Source organism: Callithrix jacchus, chromosome 1 (assembly GCF_049354715.1).
Source record: "Callithrix jacchus isolate 240 chromosome 1, calJac240_pri, whole genome shotgun sequence".
Taxonomy (NCBI): Eukaryota; Metazoa; Chordata; class Mammalia; order Primates; family Cebidae; genus Callithrix; species Callithrix jacchus.
Window position 1 is genome coordinate 179,075,549 of NC_133502.1, and position 24,405 is coordinate 179,099,953.

A 24,405-nucleotide genomic window follows, 5' to 3' on the forward strand; every position below is an offset into this window, starting at 1 on the left:
TCTGGCACACAGCTGAGGCGGTGAGAGTGGCCATCCTTGCCTGGTTCCCTGGTTTAGGGGGAAAGCAGTAACTTTCACCATGAAGTGTGATGTTAGCTGTGAGTTTTTGTGGATGCCCTTTCTCAGGCTGAAGAAGTTCCCCTTTTGTACCTCGTTTGTTGAGAGTTTTTGTCATGGATGGGAACAGGTTTGTGGTTCCAGATGAGGTAGTGTAGATACACTTCCTATTTCTCCTGCTAAGCACAGCTGAAAACCGTGAATTTATATAGAAGCAAACAGAGAGAGCCTCTGAAAAGTAGGGAAAAGAAGGAGCATCAGCTACCGATCTTGGGACCTGAGGAGCAACGTGGTGGTGAATACCGTGGTGTTCCTTTTTTTGTCTCTTCCATCCTGGGCTGGGCACTTGAGAAGCCAGCAACCTGGAACCACCAGTGGGCTCAGACACACACACACGCACACCTCAACAAGAGCCTGTCCTCTCTTGCGAAGGACTAGGAAACGGACAGCCTAGTAAGAAAGAAAACTTGTAAATAGCAATATCTGGCCAGGCATGCTGACTCATGTCTGTAATCCCAGCACCTTGGGAGGCTGAGGTGGCAGATTGCTTGAGCTCAGGAGTTTGAGACCAGCCTGGGCTGTATAGTGAAACTCCATCTCTACTGAAAATACAAAAAAAAAAAAAAAAAAAAAAAAAATCCAGGCATGGTGTAGCACACTGCAGTCCCAGCTACTTGGGAGGCTAAGGCAGGAGGATTGCTTAAGCCCAAGAGACAGAGGTTGCAGTGAGTTGAGATTATGTCACTGCACTCCAGCCTGGGTGACAGTGAGAAACTGTCTCAAAAAAAAAAAAAAAATTATCTAGCCAAACACCATGAAAAATACCCCAGCCCCATCATCAAATCAAGTGGGGCCTGATTTCCACCCTCACCCACTATACAGAGGTACCTGCTGTCCCTGTTACCTGTAGAGTGGGAAGCTCCTCCCCTATCAGGCCAAGTGGGCAGCCAGGGGGGTGCCAGCCAGAGGCCCAGTATGGATGTGCCTCCACCCATGCCCAGCAGTAACGAGGCACCCTTCCCTGTTCTGGGGTGTCCATGGAGGCCACGTAGGGAAGCTGGATTCCACTCTGACCTGGTGGAAGTGAGTGGCCCTGCTTTTTCTTGGCAGTGTTCCATCTCTGCCAAAAACGGATTTAAATAAAAACCCGAGTCTCATAATACTGAAACTTACGTACCAGGAACAAGGAAAATCTTAACAAAAGCAGGCCATCAACAGATGCCAACTGAAATGGCACAGATGTTAAGTCATCTAGTAAGGACTTTTTTTTTGAGACAAGATCTGACTGTTGCCGACGCTGGAGTGCAGTGACGTGATCGTGGCTTACTGCAGCCTTGGCTTATTGGTGTCTGTTGATTGTTGGCTCTTATTCAAGTTGAGATTTTTTCTTGATAAGCCTGCAAGCATTGCTTATTGCAGGTCGAAAGTGAGGTGATCATCTCACCTCACCCTCCCAAGTAGCTGTGACTACAGGCACGTGCTGCCACACCCATCTCATTTTTATTTTTATGCATTGATTTTTTGTAGAGGTGAGGTCTCCTTATGTTGCCTAAGCTGATCTCAAACTCCTAGGTGCAAATGATCCACCTGCCTCAGCCTCCCAAGGTGGTAGGATTACAGGTATGAAGCCACTGTGCCTGACAAAGACTGAACTGTCACATTGTCACTCACTGAGTGAGAAGCCTCTCCCCTGCACAGGCCTGGTGGGGAACGATAAGCAGTGCCCCCTCCCTCCAGCCAGGATGGTGCCAGCAGAGGCCTGGTGTGAAGCGCCAACTCGGACCCATACCCAGCAATAATGAGGCACCCCTCCCTGTTCCCGGGTGTCCATGGAGGCCATGCAGGGACTTTGACTTCCACTCTCACCTGTCAAAAGTGAGTGGCACTTCCTTCCCCTGGCAGTGTTCCAGGTCTGCTAAGATGGAAGATTTAAATAAGAGCCCAAGTCTTATACTGAAACTGACTTATACCAGGAACAAGAAAAAATCTCAACTTGAATAAGAGGCAACAATCAACAGACACCAACTGAGATACGCAGAGGTGTGAGTAATCTGAGAAGGGTTTTTTTTATTTTTTGAGAAGGGGTCTTGCTCTGTCACCCAGACTGGAGTGCAATGGCACCATCACAGTCCACTGCAGCCTCGACCTCCTGGGCTCAAGCAATCCCCCCACCTCTCAGCCTCCCAAGTAGCTGGGACTATAGGTGCATGCCACCGTGTCTGGCTACTTTATTTTTTGTAGAGATGAGGTCTTGCTGTGTTGCCAGGCTGGCTGACAGGCTGCTTCTGTGAGCAATTGTGAACATGCTTGAAACAAGTGAAAAAAAAAAAAAAAAAATCTCAGCAAAGTGTGGCTGTGGAGTCATCTGAAGTTCAGGCAGGTTTCAAGTCAGCCTCAGTTTACTGTCCTTTGTCCCCCGCAGATCTCCCCTGCGCAGGTGCATATTTCCCACGTTGGCCAGGGTTTGTAGGGAGCCAATCCAGCCTGTCCATGGCTCCTCCATTTCCAGGTTCTCTTCATTAAATTGCTGACTGGGCCCCTGCTCTCCTCGGCCAGGACTGTGCCACAGGCCAGCAGAGCAGACACTTCTCTTTTGGTTCCTACCAGTTTCGCTCCTTTTCCTGATGACGTTTCTCAGGGCATGCTTCATCTTCTACTGCACATCAAGGCAGCCCCTGGGGATGCCAAAAGCTGTTGGTTTCCACAGCTGTCCTTAATAAAACCACTGCGACTGCCATGGTAGGGTTGGGATGGCACAGCTCTAGGCAGGAGGGCCAAAGGGTTCCTGATTTTTATTCAAAGTTCTAGAGGCTTGCCTTCCTCCCTTCCTTCCTTCCTTCCTTCCTTCCTTCCTTCCTTCCTTCCTTCCTTCCTTCCTTCCTTTCTTTTTCTTTCTTTCTTTTTTTGGGGACAGAGTCTCTGTCACCCAGGCTAGAGTGCAGTGGTGCAATCTTGGCTCACTTAAACCTCTAACCTCCCAGGTTCAACAGATTCTCCTGTCTCAGTCGCCCAACTAGATGGGATTATATTTTTTGTTGAGACAGGGTTTCACCATGTTGGCCAGGCTGGTCTCAAACTCCTGACCTTAGGCCATCTGCCCAGCTCAGCCTCTCAAAGTGCTGGGATTACAGGTGTGAGCCACTGCACCCGGCCATAGAGGCTTTTTATGGATAAATGCTTCTCAAGGCCTGGCACGGTGGCTCACAGCTATAATTTCAGCACTTTGGGAGGCCTAGGTAGAAGGATTGATGGAGTCCAGGAGTTTGAGACCAGTCTGGGCAACATAGTGAAACCCCACATCTACAAAAAATTAATAAATTAGCCAAGCATGGTGGCGCACACCTGTAGTCACAGCTACTCGGGTGGCTGAGGTGGGAGGATGATTTGAGGCAGGAGGTCAAGGCTGCAGTGAGCTGAGATCGCATTCCAGTCTAGGCAACAGAGTGAGCTCCTGCCTCAAAAAATAAAAAAGACTCACAAAATGTAAATGCTTCTCAATTCGTTGTGCACCTTTGGTTGATTTTGAGAGCCCTTAAATAGTTATTTTGGGCAAGTGTGTCCAGTTTTCTGCTTGTTTGCTGACCTCGCGTCCCTCAGCCACAGGGGATGACTGATTCTTGCTTGTTCTGACTGACCTCATATATTTTTTATTTTTATTTTTATTTTTATTTTATTTTATTTTATTTTATTATTTTTTTAAAGATGGGGTTTCACCATGTTGGTCAGGCTGGTCTTGAACTCCCGACCTCAGGTGATCTGTCCGCCTTAGCCTCCAAAGTGCTTGGATTACAGGCGTGAGCCACTACACCTTTTATTTTTTTTTTTGAGATGGAGTCTCACTCTGTCTCCCAGGCTGGAGTGCAGTGGTGTGATCTTGGATCACTGCAACCTCCGCCTCCTGGATTCAAGCAATTCTCCTGCCTCAGCCTCTCAAGTAGCTGGGATTACAGCCACCCACCACCACACCCGGCTAATTTTTGTATTTTTAGAGACAGGGTTTCATCATGTTGGCCTGGCTGGCCTTGAACTCTTAAGGTGATCCGCCGGCCTCAGCCTCCCAAAGTGTTGGGCTTACAGGCGTGAGCCACTCACTGCGCCTGGCCTTGGCCTTCATTTCAATGGAATCAACCCACACGTGCTCTTGCATGGACTTCGTTTGCACATGATTGATTACTAATGGCATTCATCCAGATTTGTTTATTGGCTCTGATTGTTGTTTTTCCATACATGGATGTACCACAGTTTATTCATGTATTCCACTGTACGTTAGTTTCCAGTTATAGGCAGTTAAGAACAGCGCTGCTGCGACCTTCTTATACACGTGGTTGGTGAACAGGCACACACACACTCGTGTTGGGGTATTCGTCCAGGAGCCGAAGTGCTAGGTCGCGTGGTGCACAGGTGTTCCACTTTAGGACACACTGGCTGCAGTGGGATCTGATAAACGGCTCCCAAAGGCATGCCCAGGTCCCAGTCCCTAGGGCCTGTCAACGTCTCCTTCCTTGGAGAAGGAATCTTTGCAAATGTCATTAAGTTAAGGGTCTTAAAGTGAGCGGGTTATCTCGGTGGGCCTACATGCTATCACAAGGGTTCTGGTTTTTGTTGTTGTTGTTTTCTGGGTTTTTCTGTTTCTCAGTTTGGTTTTTTTTGAGATGGAATCTCGCTGTCACCCAGGCTGGAGTGCAGTGGAACAATCTTGGCTCATTAAAACCTCTGCCTCCAAGGTTCAAGCAATTCTCCTGGGTCATCCTCTCAAGTAGCTGGGATTAAAGGCACACGCCAGCACACCTGAATAATGTTTGTATGGTTTCACCATGTTGGCCAGGCTCTTCTCAAAGTTCTAGGTTCAAGCAATTCACCCATCTCAGCCTCCCAAAGTGCTGGGATTACAGGCATGAGCCATCGCACCTGGCTATAAGTATTCTTATAAAAGAGAGCCAGGGCTGGACATGGTGGCTGACGACTGTAATCCCAGCACTTTGGGAGGCCAAGGAGGGCAGATCACCTGAGGTCGGGGGTTCGAGGTCAATATGGCAAAACCCCATCTCTACCAAAAATACAGAAATTAGCTGGGTGGGGTGGCACATGCCTGTAATCCCAGCGACTCAGGAGGCTGAGGCAGAAGAATCACTTGAACTTGGGAGGTGGAGGTTGCAGTGAGCCGAGATGGTGCCATTGCACTCCAGCCTGGGTGACAGAGCGAGACTCAATCTCAAAAAATAAAATAAAACAAAATAACAGCAGATATAGCCATATGATATTTTCATGAAGAAACAGTATCTAGAGGGAACTATTCAGGAACGGTGACTGGGTAGAAGGAGCCTGTGTGGTTCTTACTTTCTCCTTTCTGCCTCTCTGGATTTCCCAGTGTGTCTAAATGAACATATTCCATTTGAATATGCAAAAATAATTAAATCTTTCTAAAAGCCGCCTGGACCTCCCACAGGTGCTCCAGTGTTCCAGGTAGAGCCCCAGGACACGACAGTGAGATCCGGGGATGATGTGGCCCTGCGGTGCCAGGCCACTGGAGAGCCCGAGCCCACCATCAAGTGGCTGTGGGCGGGTCGCCCCTTGCAGGCCAGCCAGCGGCTCCGGACCCTGCCTGATGGGAGCCTGTGGCTGGAGAGCGTGGAGGCTGGGGATGCAGGTGCCTATGACTGCGTTGCTCACAACCTCCTGGGCTCTGCCACAGCCCGGGCCTTCCTGGTCGTGAGAGGTATGGGGCATCCCTGTCTGGAGCTTTGTGGACAGAGGGAGGATCTCCTGCTGATGGGAATTGTGTGGTGCTTATGGGGGACCTGGCCCCCTGCCTTGCCAGCTCCCCACCTCTTCCCTTTGCTTCATCACAAGCCCAGAATGAACCCCTACCCTGCCCATTTAGAGTCTTGGAGGTGCTAAGTGTTTGCTGCTCATCTTGGACAGGGAACACTGGCTATTCCTGCTTAACTGGCACAAATGCACGTCCTCTGTCTGGACACTGCACAGCCCCAGGAAGCAGGCGGAGGAAGACAAGGGCATCCCCAGTGCCCTCAGGGGCTGTTGTGAAAAATCTGTGCATCAGCGTGTGTCCCAAGTTCACACATTGCATGGCCATGGCAGGTGGTGGGAAAAGAGATGGCTTCCTGGTGGGACAGACCCCTGCCATCTCGGATTTCTCAGTCTCCTCCCTTCTCCCTTGGGTCAGACCAAACTTTAAAATTAAGAAAAGGTCTATTCTGAGAAACCACAGTAAACAAATTCAACCCTGCATAAAGGCAAGTCATAAGATATTATTTCTGTGGCCTGTGCCGCTGGAGGGAACACTCCCTATGTGTGGCCATGTGTCTCGCTCTCTGTCCCTGGCAGACATCACTAATCTATCACCACATAAGCTGGCAGAATCTTTCTCTAATGAGTCCTCCCAGGCAGCACCTCTCAGCTATTTGGAAGTGGGACTTAACACTTGGCCCCCTGGAAATCCACATGAAACCCACTGCCAACCAAATGTGGAACCCTTTCTGGTTCCTGCTCCTGTTCTCATTGTCTCTCGTAGGCTGGGCAGGGTACCAACGTATACAGCTCTGAAAGTTCAGCAGTTCTCTGACCCCCAGCTGAAGATGTGGCCTCGGAGATAGCCTCAGGTCTAAGCAGAACCCCGTCTATTTCAAACCATGGTCCCACTTCTTACCCTCTCCTGTTGGCAAGCCCCAGTCCAAACCACAGAGCTGTGCACATGGCCTCTGTATTCGTTCTCTGGGGCTGCTGGTAAAAAACCACAAGCTGGAGACTTAAACGGCTCTGATGGACCCACAGTTCTGGAGGCTGAAGTCCAGGATCACGCTGCCAGCAGCCCCGCCTCCTGAGGACTGTGGGAGGATCTGGTCCAGTCTCTCTCCCAGAATCTTGCGGTGGTCCTCGGCATTCTGTGGCTGGTCAAAACATCACCCCCACCTCCACCTTCATCTTCCCATGGCGGTCTCCCTGTGCGTCTAAGCTTCCCTGTTTATAAGGACACTAGTCTCGTTGGATTAGGCCTACCCTAATGACCTCATTCTAACTGGCTTCCTCTATAAAGACCCTATCTTCACATAAGGTCACATTCCGAGGTCCTGGGGGCTGGGACTTCAACTGAAGTATGAATTTGGGGTGGGTTGGTACAATTCCATCCGTAACCCAGCCTCCATTTCTTTTTGAATAACAAGTATTCTTCCTTTATGTATGTCACTTGTGGAAAGGCCGGATACCTCAGAGATCTATGAAGAAAAGGCTGATTCTCTCCCCTAATTCAGTGACCCAAAGTAACTTAGGCAATTCTTCGGGGAGCTGTATTCTTCCGCACTCTTTATACTTTTCTTTCTATAAATGTCACGTTTGCAGCCTCTGTAACCTGCCACTTTTCCTTCCTCTGTCTTGGAAGACATCCCATTGTGATTAACTTCAGCCCACGGCTTTCTTACTGTCTTCATGTCATTCCATGGGAACGTTTTTCATCGTCATTTCTCTCGGCTCTGTCAAACAAGCCATGTAGTTGGTTTTTCTGGTTCCCATTCCCCAAAACCGCACCGTGGTGCTGTGCGTCCTTGTGTGTGGCCTGAATATTTCCATGGGACAATTTCCTGAAGGGGCACTGGTGGCTAAGGGGAGTTCTGGGTTTGGGAGCCTCTCACTGTAAACCTGTTTCCCTTCTGATGCCTCATTCTTTCTTCCCATCAGCCTGGCAGGTCCCAGTCCTGGCCTTGTGGGGGACAAGAGGCGGCTATGTCGCTCTATGTCCGAGACGTGGCAGTGGCTTGCTGTGCCTGGGTTCCTTTCCTGTCCCCTGCCAAAGCTGCCAGGGTCACGCTGCAGCCTTCTTGTCTGCAGCTCCCAATTCCTTCCTCACCCCGCTATTAAAAGGCCAGGGATAGGTTCGTGGTCCTTCTCCTGTCCCGCCCCAGAGGCCCCAGAGCATCGGATACTGATGAGAAACATCCCAGATGGGCTTCAAATCTCATCAAACCCCAACCACAGGCTGCAGGAAATGGCCCTGCTTCCTAGAACCCAAAATTAGCCAGCCCCTTGATTCATCCATTTAGGGTCCTAGCAGTTGAGTGTTTTATGTTATTTTTTGACAGATCATGGGCAATTGGTTGTTAATTTCCCCTGAGAGTCGGTGAGTGGAGAGGCAGGCTAACTTCTGTTTCTCGTCCCCTGGAATGCCATCTGCCTCAACAAGACAGCTGGCCCATTAGTCAGAGGAAGCACCCCCAATGCCTGCGCCATCCGTTTGATTAGCGCTAAAGAGCATCTGCTCACAGATGGCCTGGCAGGCGGACGCTAGGAAGCCAGCCCACTCAGCGAGGCCAGCTGCAGGGCAGTGGGAACCAGCAGCACTGATGGAATGGGGCTGCTCAGGTGACAGCACCCGGCTCTGGCTCAGTGCCCTGGCTCCTGAAGTATGCCAGCCATGCCATCCTGGGCCTCTGGCACTCCAGATACCCACAGGTCTTCTATTGGTTTGTGGTCCCACCTCCTTATTTTACAGGTGAGCCAACTCAGGTGTGGCTTGGGGGTCTGGTGTGGCCAGGTTTCAAGGAAGGCATTCACAGAGCCAGAATTAGAAGCCAGCCCCCCCCTCCAGCCTAGGATTCCTCCTGGCAGCCTCCCTTCTTTTTTAGAGCCGAGATCCCCCAGGCTTTGAGTCCACCACTCCTTAGCTGTGTGTCCTTGGACAAGTGGACATGAACTCTCCCAGCCCGCATTTACTCCTTCATGAAATGGGAATGACAAAAGAACCTGCTTGTGCTCTGGGTCCCGGGGGTGGATAGTCAGTGGCACTCGTTCTTTTCCCTCCTTACAGGGGAGCCCCAGGGGAGCCGGGGCAGCATGATGGGGGTGATCAATGGCCAGAAACTTGGCATGGCCACACTCAACACCAGCGTGATGCAGGAGGCACGCTCCGGGGTCACCAGCATCCACAGCAGCATCTACCATGTCCCAGCAAATGTGGGTGAGTGGGAGGCAGAGCCTCACCTGCATCTGGGCCACTTCCTGGCCCAGCAAGGATCCTCTGAAGCATGCTGGACCTCGGAGGGGCAGAGCCCGTGTTCCGAGACTTGCTCAGGGCCAGATGCCCAGAGCATGTCTGAGTACCTCTCAAAGCTGAGATCAACCCAAATGGACTGAGGTGCAGGCAACTTCCTCCCCCTCCCAACCTCCTGAAAACAAAGTAATTGCGTTTGGCTGGGCACGGTGGCTCACACCTGTAATTCCAGCACTTTGGGAGGCTAAGGCAGATCACAAGGTTGGGAGTTCGAGACCAGCCTGGCCAACATAGTGAAACACTGTTTCTACTAAAAATACAAAAATTAGCCAGGTATGGTGGCTGGCACCTGTAATTGCAGCTACTTGGGAGGCTGAGGCAGGAGAATCACTTGAACTAGGAGGTGGAGGTTGCAATGAGCTGAGACTGCACCACTGAACTCCAGCCTGGTGACAGAGCAAGGCTCTATCTCAAAAAAAAAAAAAAAAAAAGCAACTACATTTATAGTCAGACCAAGAGTGTGTGAAATGGTCAGTGTTCTGGGTGCAGGCACTCAGAGTGTGTGTTCTGGGGGTACAGGCACTCAGAGTGTATTCTGGGGGTGCAGGTGCTCAGAGTGTGTGTTCTGGGGGCACAGGTGCTCAGAGTGTGTGTTCTCAGGGTACAGGCACTCAGGGTGTGTGTTCTGGGGTGTGTGTGTGCTCAGAGTGTGTGTTCTGGGGGTACAGGCGCTCAGAGCGTGTGTTCTGGGGGTGCAGGCGCTCAGAGCGTGTGTTCTGGGGGTGCAGATGCTCAGAGTGTGTGTTCTGGGGGTGCAGGTGCTCAGAGTGTGTGTTCTGGGGGTACAGGCGCTCAGAGTGTGTGTTCTGCAGGTGCTCAGAGTGTGTGTTCTGGGGGTGCAGGCACTCAGAGTGTGGTTTCTGAAGCCAGTGATGACTCCCTGAGGCTTCTCCCCATTATTAAGGCCCAGGCTGATGGAAGTGGAGGGATCTCCAGTTATGAGTGAGGGGTGTAGGCTGGAGGTGACAGGAAGTAGGAAACGTGGAGAACTGAATTCTATAGAAAATCTAGAGGAGCAAGAAGAGTCACCTGAGCACGGAGCTGTGCCCGGAATCTGAGCGATGAATGCTCTGAGAGACTTGCAGAGCTTGTGACAGCCAACCTCACTGTCTCTCCCTTCCCAAGGACTCCATGGCCCCTCATGGGGTCCAGACGGGGCAGTGCTCACAAGGTCTTCACTAAAAGCAGCTCCTCTGAAGCTGCCCTTGACCATGGTCCTGCATGAACAGTGTAGGTCAGGGGATTGTGCTGGGGGAGGGGGTCACTCTGAGTTGACTGTGGGCAGACAGCAAATGAAGCAAGACGCTGCCCAGACTTGGCTGCTTATTCCAGCTGTGGGAGCATGAGCTCTGGAGAAACGTGGCCCCAGCCCAAGGGCCAGGCCCTGCTCCATGAAAACAGATGCACAGAGAGGCTGAGAAAGTGGTGCTCATGCACGGGCCTGGCTGGCTCCTGTGAACCTTGCAAAGCTGGCACCATCCCTGACTCTGAGCAAGGGGGGGAGCAGGGCACTCTGGGGGCAAGCGTCCCCTTGCCCAGTCTGTGGCCATCACAGAAGGTCTGAGAATTCACATCCAGGGCAAATTTTCTTTTTTTTTTTTTTTTGAGATGGAGTTTCGCTTTTGTTGCCCAGGCTGGAGTGCAATGGTGTGATCTCAGCTCACCACGACCTCCACCTCCCAGGTTCAAGTGATTCTCCTCCCTCAACTTCCTGAGTAGCTGGGATTACAGGCAGGTGCCACCATGCCCAGCTAATTTTTGTATTTTTTTAGTAGAGATGGGGTTTCACTATGTTGGCCAGGCTGGTCTGTATCTCTTGACCTTGTGATCCACCTGCCTCACCTCGCAAAGTGCTGGGATTACAGATGTGAGCCACCGTGCCCGATCGTCTAAGGCAGTTTTTTGGCTCTTTTTTCAAATGGTTTGGAACAATCCTCTACCTCCTGGGCTCGTCCAGAAGAGATCTGCAAGTTAGAAAAGTTGGTTGATTTCAACTCAGCAAATTTGTACCGACAGTCAGTGGAGTCCCTGGCTCCGTGGTGACCCAGGCCCTCAGCTGGCGTTTGTTGAGCTGAGTTGAATATCAGCAAGGTACATGCATTTTTTTCTTCTTTTTCTCTTTTTGAGACTGCCTCTGGCTTTGTTGCCCAGGCTGGAATGCAGTGGTGCAGTGGGTCACAGCTCTCACTGCAGCCTCCCCGGGAGCCAGGACTGTAGGTGTATGCCACCACACCTCGCTAATTGTGTAAATATTTTTATTTTTTGTAGAGACAGAGTCTCACCATGTTACCCAACATTTCCTTGTATAAATTTATTAACTGCACAGCTACGCCAGGAAGTAAATTGTTTGCCTCCACCATTTCCTGGATTCTGGTTAAATAATTGGCATGGCAGTCACAAGGCTGAGTGTAGGCAGCGAGGGAAGGGGCCAAGCTCTCCTGAGGGCAGTGGGGAGCCATGAAGGGCCCTTGAACAGGTGAGTGGCCATCCTGAAGATCAGCCCTAACTCATCGTCCATGCCCTGCCCCACCCAGGGCCTCTGATGCGGGTGCTCGTGGTCACCATCACCCCCATCTACTGGGCCCTGGCCGGAGAGAGTGGGGAGGCCCTGAACGGCCACTCCCTGACGGGGGGCAGGTTCCGGCAGGAGTCACACGTGGAGTTTGCTACAGGTAAGCAGGGTCTCCCCCAGGTGGACCAGGTAGGGCTGAAGCGGGAGCCCAGGAGCTCCCTGGTAACTGTGCTGGGCGGGGATGGATTGCAGGGGAGCTACTCACGATGACCCAGGTGGCCCGGGGCCTGGATCCCGATGGCCTCCTGCTCCTCGATGTGGTGGTCGATGGTGGTGTCCCTGAGAGCCTGGCTGCCGCGGATCTGCACATGCAGGTGGGGGGTCACGCCCTGGGGTGTGCAGACAGGGTGAGTGAGAGAGATGGAGACACCTGGCTCTCACCCACCCCTGAGCAGCCAGGCCTATTCTCCCTCCTCCCAGGCCCACAATCGTAGGGCTGGGTCACAGTCTGGCCTTGAACTTAGGGTAGGGTGAGCGGTTGTAACGGGCTTGAGTGCGAGCCCATGAGGGAATGCTCTGAGCCCTGCGACCCCAGATCAGAGTGTTCTCCTGGTTCCAAAGCAGGAGTCCTGAAGAGAGGCGAGCTGCCCTGCGCAGCCCAGCTGGTTAGAAGAGGCTCTGGGAGGCTCACCCCCTCTCCTCCCAGGCCTCCCCCAGCCCCTGACTTGGAGTAAGGGTCTCAGGCTGCTTGGGAGCTGAAATTTCCTCCTCCGCTTCCATCCCTCACCTCTGTATCCCTCTCTCCCTCCCCTCCTCCTTCTCCCTCCTCTTCCTTCTGCAGGACTTTGAGGAGCGCTATGTGCAGACAGGGCCTGGCCGGCTGTTCGTGGGCTCCACACAGCGGTTCCTCCAGGGCAGCCTCCCCTCGTTCCTGCGCTGCAACCACAGCATCCAGTACAACTCGGCCCGGGGCCCCCAGCCCCAGCTGGTGCAGCACCTTCGGGCCTCGGCTATCAGCTCGGCCTTCGACCCAGAGGCCGAGGCCCTGCGCTTCCAGCTCACGACAGCCCTACAAGCAGGTGAGGGCCCCCTGCTTTGTCCCACCCCCACCACCCCAGCTAAAACCTGCCAGGGACCCGAATGCACATGGCTGGAAGCCACTCCTGCCCCCAACATCCACTGACCAGAGACTGGGGACGGAGACGGCCCACCTGGCCTGTCCCCACTCCCGTCCCTCCTCACAGGGACACAGCTCTCTCAGCCATCCCCATCCCAACCTCTGGATCCTTTCCCCAGACCCCAAAGAGAAGGTCCAGCCACCCCAGGCTGATGTTCAGGGATTGAGTCACCCCACCCTCTTCTCCCGAGGGCACTTGTATGGAGGCCCCACCCAGGGGACCAGGAACCACTGTTGGAACCCCTGGAGAACCAGAGGAACACGCTTTCCATTCTTACCCAGTGAACGCCAAAGATAGACATGTTCACATTATTTCAGGTCCCAACATGTTTTGAACATTGAATAAGCAATAGTGATAAGAGCACAGCTTTAAGGTCAGGCAGACCCTGGTTCAAATCCCAAGTGCACCACTTTCTGGCTGTGGCATCTTGGGGGCAATGTCCTGTTCCTCCTTGAGCCTCAGAGTTTGCATCTGCACAGTGGGCATGACATGGCCTTCCTTGCAGGGGGTCGCCGTCTAGAGGTTGTCTCTAAAACCCTAACCTGGCCCCTAGTGGCTGCTTCATTAAGGGTGGCTGTCCCTACAACTATTTGGACCAAGCTTGTCCCACCCACAGCCCACGGGCTGCATGCCACCCAGGACAGCTTTGAGTGAGCACAACACACATTCGTAAACTTTCTTAAAACATTATGAGATTTTTTTGTGATTACTTTTTAGCTCATTGGCTCTCCTTAGTGTAAGTGTGTTTTACGTGTGGCCCAAGACAATTCTTCCAGTGTGGCCCAGGGACGCCAAAAGACAGGACGCCTCTGATTGAGACCGTCTTGTGTCCTTCCCGCCTCCAGAACCCAGCTCCCCCTCCCCTGCCTTTGTTCTTGCTGCCCGCCTGACGCCGTCCTCTGCCCCTCCTGGCCTCTCCTGCATTGCCGCTGGGGCCTCAGGAGGGCTGTTCTGCACGTGTTCACTTCCTGCATTTGATTTTAATGGTTTCCTGGGGCTGCCTGACTCACTGTCCAGCCCCACCGGGAGCCCTTCAGGACACATCTCCTTGACTGGATGCCCTTCAGTCATTACCTCCAACAGGCCTGGGCAGGAAATGGGCTCACTGACTCTCTGGCACCATCTTGGCTCTGCCTGGCCAAGCTGGCAGTGCGATGGGCAGGGGGAAGAGGCTGCAAGCCTGGGCTACAGCCAGCACAGCCGTGGGAGAGGACACCCTCACATCCTTAGGGTCTGTCCTCTTTGCCTTGCAGAGGAGAATGAGGTCGGCTGCCCCGAGGGCTTTGAGCTGGACTCCCAGGGAGCTTATTGTGTGGGTGAGCACCCCTCCCCCAACCCCCCGACCCCCCTGGCATGGATGTGTGAGGTCTCTCAGCTCGGGATAGCGGGATAGATGGGCTCTCCCAGCCAGCTGTCAGGAGGGCCTGGGAGCAGAGACCACCAGACCCCTTCCTGCCCCAGACAGGGACGAGTGCTCGGGAGGCCCCAGCCCCTGCTCCCACTCCTGCCTTAACGCACCCGGCCGCTTCTCCTGCGCCTGCCCGGCTGGCTTTGCCTTGGCCTGGGATGACAGGAACTGCAGAGGTGAGGGGCCCCTGGGAGGATAGGTGCTCCTCGGACCTGGCCTAGGTGTGCAGAAGGGTTCCCAGGGCCAGGACCCTGGCAGGAGCCACAGACCTGCAGGGTGACCCATCCTTGAGGGCATTCAGTGTCAGCCTAGAGTCCCAATGCCATATCCCCACCAGGCTCCTTCCTGCTATGGGAGCTGCAGTTGAGTGAGGCCCAAGTATCAGAGGGTGATGCGAGCCCCAGAGGTCTATGGGCAGTTATCACATGCTCATGGCATTCTGAACCTGAACAGGCCTCAGAAGCTTTCCCAACACTCAGCATCATTTCCAACCGACTGAGACTGGCAAGTGAGTTGTCCCCCTCGGCAATGGTGCTGGACAACAAACTTGACCTTGGGAGATGGTCCTGATGCTGACCCCCAATCTGCATCCCTGTACTCCCACCGGGAGGGCCTGGTGCCGCTAAGTCTCTGCTGGGCTCCAAGCCAGGTGCCCAAGGGAGCACTGTCTGCAGCCTTGCATTGGAAGCTGCAGGCCTAGGCGCTTGGGTCCCTTGGAGTGGGCCCTGTGTTTTGGGGTGGGAGAAGGGTAATGGAAATAGCTAGCAGAAGGGGTGGGGACCTTCCTGCCTGTGGCTCTTGGGCCTGGGGATGAAGCCTCTGTGGATAGGCTGGGCTAGGGCCAGCTGGTGAGGCAGGCCTAGGGTGATGTTCACACAGCCATCTTCCCCAATCTGCCCCCAGATGTGGACGAGTGTGCATGGGATGCCCACCTCTGCCAAGAGGGACAGCGCTGTGTGAACCTGCTGGGGTCCTACCGCTGCCTCCCTGACTGTGGGCCTGGCTTCCGGGTGGCTGCTGATGGGGCCGGCTGTGAAGGTGATGGGGCCACAGCGTGTGGCCTGTCCTTACTCCTGGAAACCCAAAGGTTTCCAGGGATCAGCAGATGGGGCTCTGTGTCCCTGGGCTTCTGGGTTCCCGGGAAAACCGGGACACTTGGCAGAAGGAGTGCAGCAAGGCTGGTGAGGAAGCCTGCGCTGGGCTCTGGGGGTCTCAGCCCCACCCTGGCTCCTGGCAGCATGCCCCTTCTTTGACAGGGGTGTTTTCCTTTCTGGACCTCAGTTTCTTGTCTGCTTGATAAAGAGGGAGCCAGTTCAGGGATGGCGAACACATGCTCCCTCTGCTGCCATCCATTCGATTCCCCCAGGAATCAAGGCCCAGCTAGAGGCCACCTCTGAATCCTTCTCATCCCGGCAGCCCCCCAGCCACCATGGAGCAGGTGTAGTTAGCCTTTCAGATGAAACCTAGGTGCCACCCCTGGATGGGTGACCTCAGTGGTCCTTCCTGTTCTAGTGGTCTATGGCTGCGGGATCATGGACCCACTGGCTTCTCTGAGAGACTGCCCGATGGAGAGGGAAGCATGGTGGAACCTGATCCCAGAGGATCAGCCATCACACCCTGTGGCCCCAGGGCCCTCAGAGTGCCCAGCGATTCACCCTGACACCTGTCCTCCTTTCTCACCACATTTTTAGCTCTTCCCACATACCAGGCTCCCCTCCTCACCACGACCCCACGAAGAGGTCATATCTTTTTTTTTTTTTTTTTTTTGAGACGGAGTTTCGCTCTTGTTACCCAGGCTGGAGTGCAATGGCACGATCTCGGCTCACTGCAAACTCCGCCTCCTGGGTTCAGGCAATTCTCCTGCCTCAGCCTCCTGAGTAGCTGGGATTACAGGCACGCACCACCGTGCCCGGCTAATTTTTCTATTTTTAGTAGAGACGGTGTTTCACCACATTGACCTGGATGGTCTCGGTCTCTTGACCTCGTGATCCACCCACCTCGGCCTCCCAAAGTGCTGGGATTACAGGCATGAACCACTGCGCCCGGCCCCAGAGGTCACATCTTTACCCTCTTTACAGAGGAGGACACTGAGGCTCAGAGAGGGAGCATTCCTTGCCCAAGGGCTAGAATATGGCAGAACTCAGTGGAACCCAGGACTCTGCCCCCAAAGCCCATCCTTTAAGCCCCTTCCTTTTTTTGGGACCAGGAACCCTCTTGACCTCCAACCTGGTATAACTGGGGAGATGGCACGAGGGTTGCCATGCAGCCTGGTGGCACTGAAACTGGAGGAGGGGACAGAGAGGAGGCCCAGATATGGAAGGGGATGATCTGTCCCTTTGGGGAAGGGCTCTGGGCTAGACCTCGCCCCCTGACCATGCCCCTGCCTCCCAGATGTGGACGAATGCCTGGAGGGGGTGGACGACTGTCACTACAACCAGCTCTGCAAGAACACCCCAGGCGGTCACCGCTGCAGCTGCCCCAGGGGCTACCGGCTGCAGGGCCCCAGCCTGCCCTGCCTAGGTATGGGGACACCCACCCTCTGGCTGGCACCCCCAGCTCAGGGGCATAGGTGTCTATGGCGCCCGTGCTGGTGAGTTCTGAGAATAACCAAACAGCAGCCGACACTGTGCGCTCACTGGGTGCCTGCCTGTGACCAAAACCTCAGCCCAACCCTGTGGGGTCATCTTCCAGGGAATCTCAGGAGGGGGAGGATGGTGGAGGCAAGTGGGTGGATCTCAGAGAGGCTTAGGAGAGGGCATGGATCTAACTGGGGTGCTGTGGGCTGAGGGGAAGCTGGAGGCTGGAATGATGCTGAGAGCCATAGGTGGAGTCAGAGAGGAGGCTGGGCTTGGCCCCAGGAGAGAGACATGCAGTAGCCCATATGCAACATGGGATGGCTCCATCCTATGGAGCCCTGGGCCACCTGTGCACATGCCTGCTCCTGCCCCTCTGCAGATGTCAATGAGTGCCTGCAGCTGCCCGAAGCCTGCGCCTACCATTGCCGCAACCTCCAGGGCAGCTACCGCTGCCTGTGCCCCCCAGGCCAGACCCTCCTCCGAGATGGCAAGACCTGCACCTCACTGGAACGGAATGGACAAAATGTCACCACCGTCAGCCACCGAGGCCCTCCAGCCCCCTGGCTTCGGCCCCAAGCCTCCATCCCCATCCCCAGTGGCTCCTATCATGCCTGGCTCTCTCTCCGGCCAGGTCCCGTGGCCCTGAGCAGCATGGGCCGGGCCTGGTGTCCTCCTGGCTTCATCAGGCAGAACGGAGTCTGCACGGGTAAGGCCAGGCCCTGACCATCCACAGGACACAGCCATGAGGGCATCTTGGGCTCCGGGGGTGGTTATGCACGGGCTCCCCACCGAGCTCAGAAACCCAGACCTCCCAGGCAAGCGGAGTGGCTGGTGTGGTGGATGGGGGCTTCTCCCATGCAGGGGGGCTCAGAGCCTTGGCTGTTCTACTGGGCAGGGGGGCTTCCGAGATGGGGGTGGGGTATCTTTTAAACCATTTGGCTTCAGGATGCTTTGCCCAGAGGGAAGGCATCTGAGGCAGGTGGTACCCAGAACCCTCTTTGAGAAACAGTCCTCTTAGCAGTCAGGGAGGGAGATTCTCAAGGGTGAAGAAGAATGTTCCAGGTAGACATGAGAATGTGATGAGGGACTGCTGGGTAGAGGGGTGGGGGTTGGGAATGGCCCCTGGACCCTACAGAGAGGAACAAAGAGGAGGTAGCCTGCCCCAGAGCTGATGCGTCAGCATTCTCACCTGGGCTTCTTCCTCTATTCCTTGGCAAGCACAGGGTAGGTAGAGTGGGGCTGCCCACTCTCACCAAGCCCAGGGACTCCCCCAGACCCTTAACCCGGGCTGGGAGGGGCAGGACAGGGAGAAGGAGCAGGGCAGCTCCACAGCCCAGCAGGTAGGCACGTGGCCACCTCAGTGTCTGTGGCTCAGTGCGTCTCTCTGCCCCCATCCCCCACCTGCCCCACCCCCCCATGCCCGGGCCAGACCTTGACGAGTGCCGGGTGAGGAACCTGTGCCAGCATGCCTGCCGCAACACCGAGGGCAGCTACCAGTGCATGTGCCCCGCCGGCTACCGCCTGCTCCCCAGCGGGAAGAACTGCCAGGGTGAGCCAGGCTCAGGCCAACGCCCAGACACCCTTGCGGTTAGGGAAGGCAGCATGGGACGGGGCATGTGGGCCTCTCACCCACTCCATTCACTCCAGCCCCTTCACAACCATCCTGTGAGGTGGGAGCAGGGAGGCAGGCTCAGAGGGGTCTGTGAACACCCCAGGTTCCCACAGCCACAGCAGGGCCCGTGCTCTGAACAGGAGCTCCGAGGGGTTACTCAGGCAGCCTCTGAAAGCAGCCCTGCAGGGCCAATCCCAGCTCTACTGTGTGTCCCTGGGAAACTCACTTCACCTCTCTGAGCCTCTGGCTTCCTGATTAAATGGGGCTAGCACAGTCCCCCTCGAATAGCGGGAATGAGTACTGTGGAGGTTGGGCACAGGGCACACAGCTGCTGCTGGCAGTATAGTAAGGGGCTCTAACTCCCAAGCCGGGCTCGGTTTCCCTGGTGTACCCTGGGCTGGGGCCAGGCATGCTGCTTCCTCTGCCTTAAAGAACAGGGACCTGCCCTGCCTGTCTCCATCCCTCATGCTGCCATGGAGGTCAGCGAACATCCTCTGAGAAGGGCAGGGCGTCCACTGAGGGAGACAGGGTCAGGGGTTCTGCCTGTGGGCAGTGGGCACTCTGGGTCTTCAGGCAAAGCAGCCACCCAGGGAAAGCCCCATCTCTCCCAGGCCCTCCTACCCAGCACTTGCTCAGGAGCTCCCCGTGGTGCCCACCTACATGCCCTGGAAAACCCCGGCCCCCAAGGGGGTGAGAAGGTGCTGGGGGCCTCCAGGCTGGGTGGTCATGGGTCAGTCTGGCTGGGGACAGGAGGAGAAGGGCTGGTCCCCTCACTGGTCCCCCAAGGGCCTTCTCCCCACATACTCCCCACTTGTCCTTTCTCCTTTTTACCTCCCTCCCCCACTTCACCCCCCCCACCCCCATCCAGACATCAACGAGTGCGAGGAGGAGGGCATCGAGTGTGGACCCGGCCAGATGTGCTTCAACACCCGAGGCAGCTACCAGTGTGTGGACACACCCTGTCCTGCCACCTACCGGCAGGGCCCCAGCCCCGGGTAAGGGCTGAGTTGGCAAGGCCTTGTGCCCTGGGGAAAAGCACATTTTTTCAGTCACTCAGGGTGCAGGCTAGCCCTGTCATTGTCATTCCGCAACACAAGTGATGCAGGCAGGAGCGTCTGGGGCTGTGGGGGCAGGGAGAGGCCGGAGTGGGGGAGAACGGGGACACAGGCACACCATGCGCGCACACACACAACCCAAGACTCAGGCACACCAGCACCAAACCATCCCTTCCACGCCACTCACGTCACGGCGGCCATGGACACTCAGTAACACACACAGAGATATGGAGACCTTAGGGGCAGCAGCTGCTGCCCTGGGAGGGTCTCTTCCGGTGGGCGACCTGCTCCGGGCCTTACAGCTCGAGAAACCTAGTCTGGAGTTGGAAGCAGGTGCACGTGCTGCCCTCTGCCTGCTGGGCGCCTTGGGGCATGGCCCTAGAGAGTCCGCCGGAGGGACCCTGAAAGGGCAGGTCTCTGGCGTCTCCGGGCCTCAGTTTGCTGATGTCTAAAACGGGCCAGTGGGGGTGCCCGCAGAGAAGGCGTGTGGGGCGCTGCGGGGGAAGCACTGGCAACGCGCGGGCGGAACTGCAGCGCTGGCGGGAGGTCGGGTCTACTCGGCCGGCCGCGCTCCGACGGCAACCCGGGTCAGCCCGTCTGCCTGTGTCTGTGCCGCCCGCAGGACGTGCTTCCGGCGCTGCTCGCGGGACTGCAGCTCGGGCGGCCCCTCCACGCTGCAGTACCGGCTGCTGCCGCTGCCCCTGGGCGTGCGCGCTCACCACGACGTGGCCCGCCTGGCCGCCTTCTCCGAGGCCGGCGTCCCCGCCAACCGCACCGAGCTCAGCGTGCTGGAGCCCGACCCGCGCAGCCCGTTCGCCCTGCGCCTGCTGCGCGCGGGCCATGGCACCGTCTACACCCGCCGCGCGCTCACTCGCGCCGGCCTCTACCGGCTCACTGTGCGCGCCGCGGCGCCGCGCCACCAAAGCGTCTTCATCCTGATCATCGCCGTGTCCCCCTACCCCTACTGAATGGGGGAGGGCATCGGTGGCCGCCCGGGCCTGACCCCTGAAGAGGGGTCGGGGAGGAGCCCTGGTCCACGCCACCTGCTGGGGCAAGCGTAGCGTCATCCTCTCCTGCCCTGTGCGTCAGTGAGACCTTGCTTGGGTCAACACGACCCTGCACGCAGCCTTGATCCCTGACAGCGAGGATCTGAGCTTGCAGAGGGAGGCGTCCAGGACGGCCCCTGGGTGGCCAGCCCAGCAGTCAGGGCCCGGGGAAGCCTCCAGGCCAGATCCGCCTCTCCATGGGAGCTGGACAGGGACACAGGGCACCTGGACACCCAGGAGAGGGAACAAACCCTGCTTTGGGGGCAGCAGCTGCCGCCTGGCCACACCTGGTGGTGTCATTCTGAACCTTGTTACAATATAAAAACGATTGTTTTTTTAATCAACTAGGTTTCTTTGTCTAATTATTTTGCTTTGGAGGGAAGGGTTTTGGCTGGAAGGAGATCACGCCATCTGTTCTGATCCAGGAGCACTGCAGGATGCAGTCCACCTGCCTCCTCTCCTTAGCAGTAGGGCTGCCTCAGCCACCTCCTGGCCTCAGTTTCCTCATCCATCACATATTGCAATAGGGCCATCCCTTCCCCCATAGGGCTGTGGGGACAACTAAATGAGGAGTACATGTGTTACACAGACAGCAATAGGCAGTGGCAAAAAAATAATTCTTACTTTTTTTGTAAAAATAATCCCGGCAGTGACGAGGGATTGAGAAAAGGAAATAAAGATGGAGACACAAGAGTAGAATTTACAGCATGGGTCCAGGGGACCAAGGCAAGCCTGGGAACCGCGTTGGCCCAGAGCTCTGGGCTCCAAACCCTTTTATTATGTACACAGTCTCATGGATCTTATGGGTGTGGAAGGGGAGGGTGAAGGGGTAGGTAAGATAGTGGGGGAGAGCACTTGAGATCCTTCTTTTTATTTATTTTTTATTTTTTTATTTATTTATTTTTTTAAACTATTCTGTGTTGTAGATTCAGCCTCTTCCTCCTCAAAATATAAGCAAGTAAAAGCTACTGTAATTAATTACTGAATCAATATTATATATTAATACCTATACCTGAATTATATACATTCACACATTATTTTTTTTTTTTTTAAGAAGGGGAAAAAAAGAAAAAGAGGGAAAAAGGAATATTACTTCATTCCTAAAATGAGTTTCAATAATGGCCGATCAATATTTTGAGTGTTTAAAGTGGTTAATGCATATTTTATGTGTTTAAAATGGAGACCTCTATTGTGTTTATTTGTTCTGGCTCTGAGTTCAAGTCCTGGATATCGTTATCAATTTGTTGTCTCGTTGAATCTAAGTCTCATTATGTGTCTTATGTATCTGGGTGTTAAGATCTCTTATTGTTGCATTAATCCTTTTACCCTTGCATCCTTGTAGCTTTGAAATCTATTTTATTAAGTGTGAGAATTGCAACTCCTGCTTTTTATTTATTTATTTTTGCTCTCCATTTGGTTGGTGAGTTTTTTTCCATCCCCTTGTTTTGAGTCTTTGTATATCTTTAGATATATCGTTAGATTTTGTGGATAATGTATATTTTGTGTGTTTAAAATGGAGAGCTCTATTGAGTTTATTTGTTCTGGATCTTAGTTCCAGTCCCGGATATCGTTATCAATTTTCTGTCTCGTTGAATCTAAATCTCATTATGGGTCTTATGTATCTGGGTGTTAAGATCTCTTATTATTACATTAATCCTTTTATCCTTGTAGCTTTGAAATCTATTTTGTCAAATGTGAAAATTGCAACTCCTGCTTTTTATTTATTTATTTTTGCTCTCCATTTGGTTGGTAAGTTTTTTTTTTTCCAACCCTTTATTTTGAGTCTATGTATATCTTTGGATATACCGTTAGATTTTGTCTGTATCTTTTGATTGGGAGATTTGGTCGATTTAAATTTAGGGTTGCTGCCGTTTGATATTAACTGGCTATTTTGTCCTTTCGTTGATAAAAATTCTTCTTTATGTTAATGCTCTTTACTTTTTGGTGTATTTTTAGAAAGGGTCATACTGGTTGTTCCTTTCTGTGTATAGTGCTTCTTTTAGAAATTCTTGTAAAGCAGGCCTGGTGGTAATAAAATCTCTGAGTACTTGCTTGTTCCTAAAAAATTTTATTTTTCCTTCAAATGTAAAGCTTAAATTGGCAGGATATGAAATTCTGGGCTGAAAGTTCTGTTGATTAAGTATATTGAATATTGGCCCCCACTCTCTTCTAGCTTGTAGGGTTTCCATTGAGAGATCTGCTGTAATCTTACCTTTATGGGTAACTTGATCTTTCTCTCTGGCTGCCCTTAATATTTTCTCCTTCGTTTCGATCTTGGTGAATCTAACGATTATGTGCCTTGGGGTTGGTCTTCTTGAGGAATATCTTTGTGGTGTTCTCTGTATTGCCTGGGGTTGAATAGTGTCCTGCTTTGCTAAATTAGGAAAATTTTCCTGGATAATGTCCTGGAGAGTATTTTCCAGCTTGACTTCATTCTCTCCGTCACATTCAGGTACACCAATCAAGTGTATATTATGTCTTTTCACATAGTCCCATATTGCTTGGAGACTTTGCTCATTCCTTTTGATCCTTTTTTCTCTATTCTTGTCTTGTTGTTTTGTTTCATTAAGTTGATCTTCGACCTCTGATACCCTTTCTTCTGCTTGATCCATTCGGCTGTTTAAGCTTGTACATTTTTCACTAAGTTCTCGTGTTGTATTTTTCAACTCCATAAGTTCATTTGTATTCCTCTCTATATTGTCTATTCTTTTCAACATTTCATCTAACCTTTTTTCCAAGTTCTTAGTTTCTTTACATTGGGTTAGAACGAGTTCCTTTAACTCCCAGAAGTTTCTTATCATCCACCTTTTAAAGCCTACTTCAGATAATGGAACACAGTCCTTTTCCATCAGGGCTTGTTCCGTTACTGATGAGTCCTTTTCCATCAGGGCTTGTTCGGTTGCTGATGAGTCCTTTTCCATCAGGGCTTGTTCCGTTGCTGATGGGTTCTGATTTTGGGTATACTCGGCCTTCTTAGGCTGTTTTTTTCCCTTCATTGTAGATGAACCGCCTTTCTAATTAGTTTTCTGAGTCGACGTCTGACTTATTGATTCCCAGTGTTGGGATCCGAGCAACCCACTGTGGCAGCCTAAATAGCAGCGGTAAGACTGATGGTGCTCTTCTGCCCGGGAATCTCTGGTCTGGCTTCCCTCTTGAGTCCGCAACAAGCGGCTCTGACTTCCCGGAACTCCAAACTCCAGTCAGTAGGGGAAGCAGTCCCGTTGGCTCTGCATGAAGAGCTGCTGCACCGAGACGCCGGCAAAACCGCTGCGGCGGCCACAAGAGTCGTGCTGGCGACCCGTGGGGCTCCTCCACTGGGAATCAGCTGATCAGTGAGTGACGAAAATTTGTCTAAAAGTGTGGCGTCGTCTCATTCTCTGGGCTTTCACTGGGAGCTACAATCCTGAGCTGTTAGTGGTCGGCCATCTTGGATCGATCGTCCTTGAGATCCTTCTAAGACGTGCTAAGCTAGTGCTCTGAGTTTATCACTGATAGTTATCAGGCTGCGGCTGCATCAGAAGTATAGCAGATGAGGAGCCACCGGATCTCACCACACCCAATGCATCAGGGGGCTTTTATATCCCCAGCATTGGGCACACAGAGCAATTAAAATCACTCCATACTGAGAACCTAGGCAGAGTCTGAGGCGTTCTGTGAGCTCTGCCCTGCAAGGCTTGTCTCCTCCTTGCCAGCTCCCATCTGCAAAGACCCTCCCGGATCTTGTGAGCAGAGGTCGCCTCCCTTCTCAGAGATCTTTGCATAAGCCCTCTTTACTGGGCCCTCATGCAGTCTCCATGTTGAGAAGGCATTCGTGGGACCACAGCAGTATTCCCTGCTCTGCAGCCACCCCGAGGTGCTCCCGGTGTCACTGCGCTCTCAGATGGTCTTTACCTTAGGCCC

At 53.6% G+C, this 24,405-nt stretch overlaps 1 protein-coding gene across 9 annotated transcripts in view; it reads left to right on the forward strand.

Annotated features, from left to right (window-relative positions):
* Positions 1-20,849, forward strand: part of HMCN2 (hemicentin 2) — a 167,573-nt gene extending 146,724 nt beyond the window's left edge. For 7 of the 9 annotated variants that reach the window (XM_035260402.3, XM_035260413.3, XM_054237089.2 and 4 more), the window contains 13 exons: positions 5,504-5,773; positions 8,876-9,025; positions 11,653-11,790; positions 11,883-12,004; positions 12,472-12,709; positions 14,062-14,124; positions 14,270-14,392; positions 15,120-15,254; positions 16,608-16,736; positions 17,172-17,498; positions 18,222-18,341; positions 19,273-19,399; positions 20,082-20,849. In XM_035260402.3, coding sequence (XP_035116293.2) covers positions 5,504-5,773; positions 8,876-9,025; positions 11,653-11,790; positions 11,883-12,004; positions 12,472-12,709; positions 14,062-14,124; positions 14,270-14,392; positions 15,120-15,254; positions 16,608-16,736; positions 17,172-17,498; positions 18,222-18,341; positions 19,273-19,399; positions 20,082-20,427 — 2,288 coding nt within the window. In that variant the 3' untranslated portion in view covers positions 20,428-20,849. Of the gene's footprint in view, positions 1-1,959; positions 4,971-5,503; positions 5,774-8,875; positions 9,026-11,652; positions 11,791-11,882; positions 12,005-12,471; positions 12,710-14,061; positions 14,125-14,269; positions 14,393-15,119; positions 15,255-16,607; positions 16,737-17,171; positions 17,499-18,221; positions 18,342-19,272; positions 19,400-20,081 lie in introns of those variants that run through there. The other 2 variants (XM_035260417.3, XM_054237099.2) reach the window with 2 other exon arrangements.
* Positions 20,850-24,405: the final 3,556 nt, after the last annotated feature.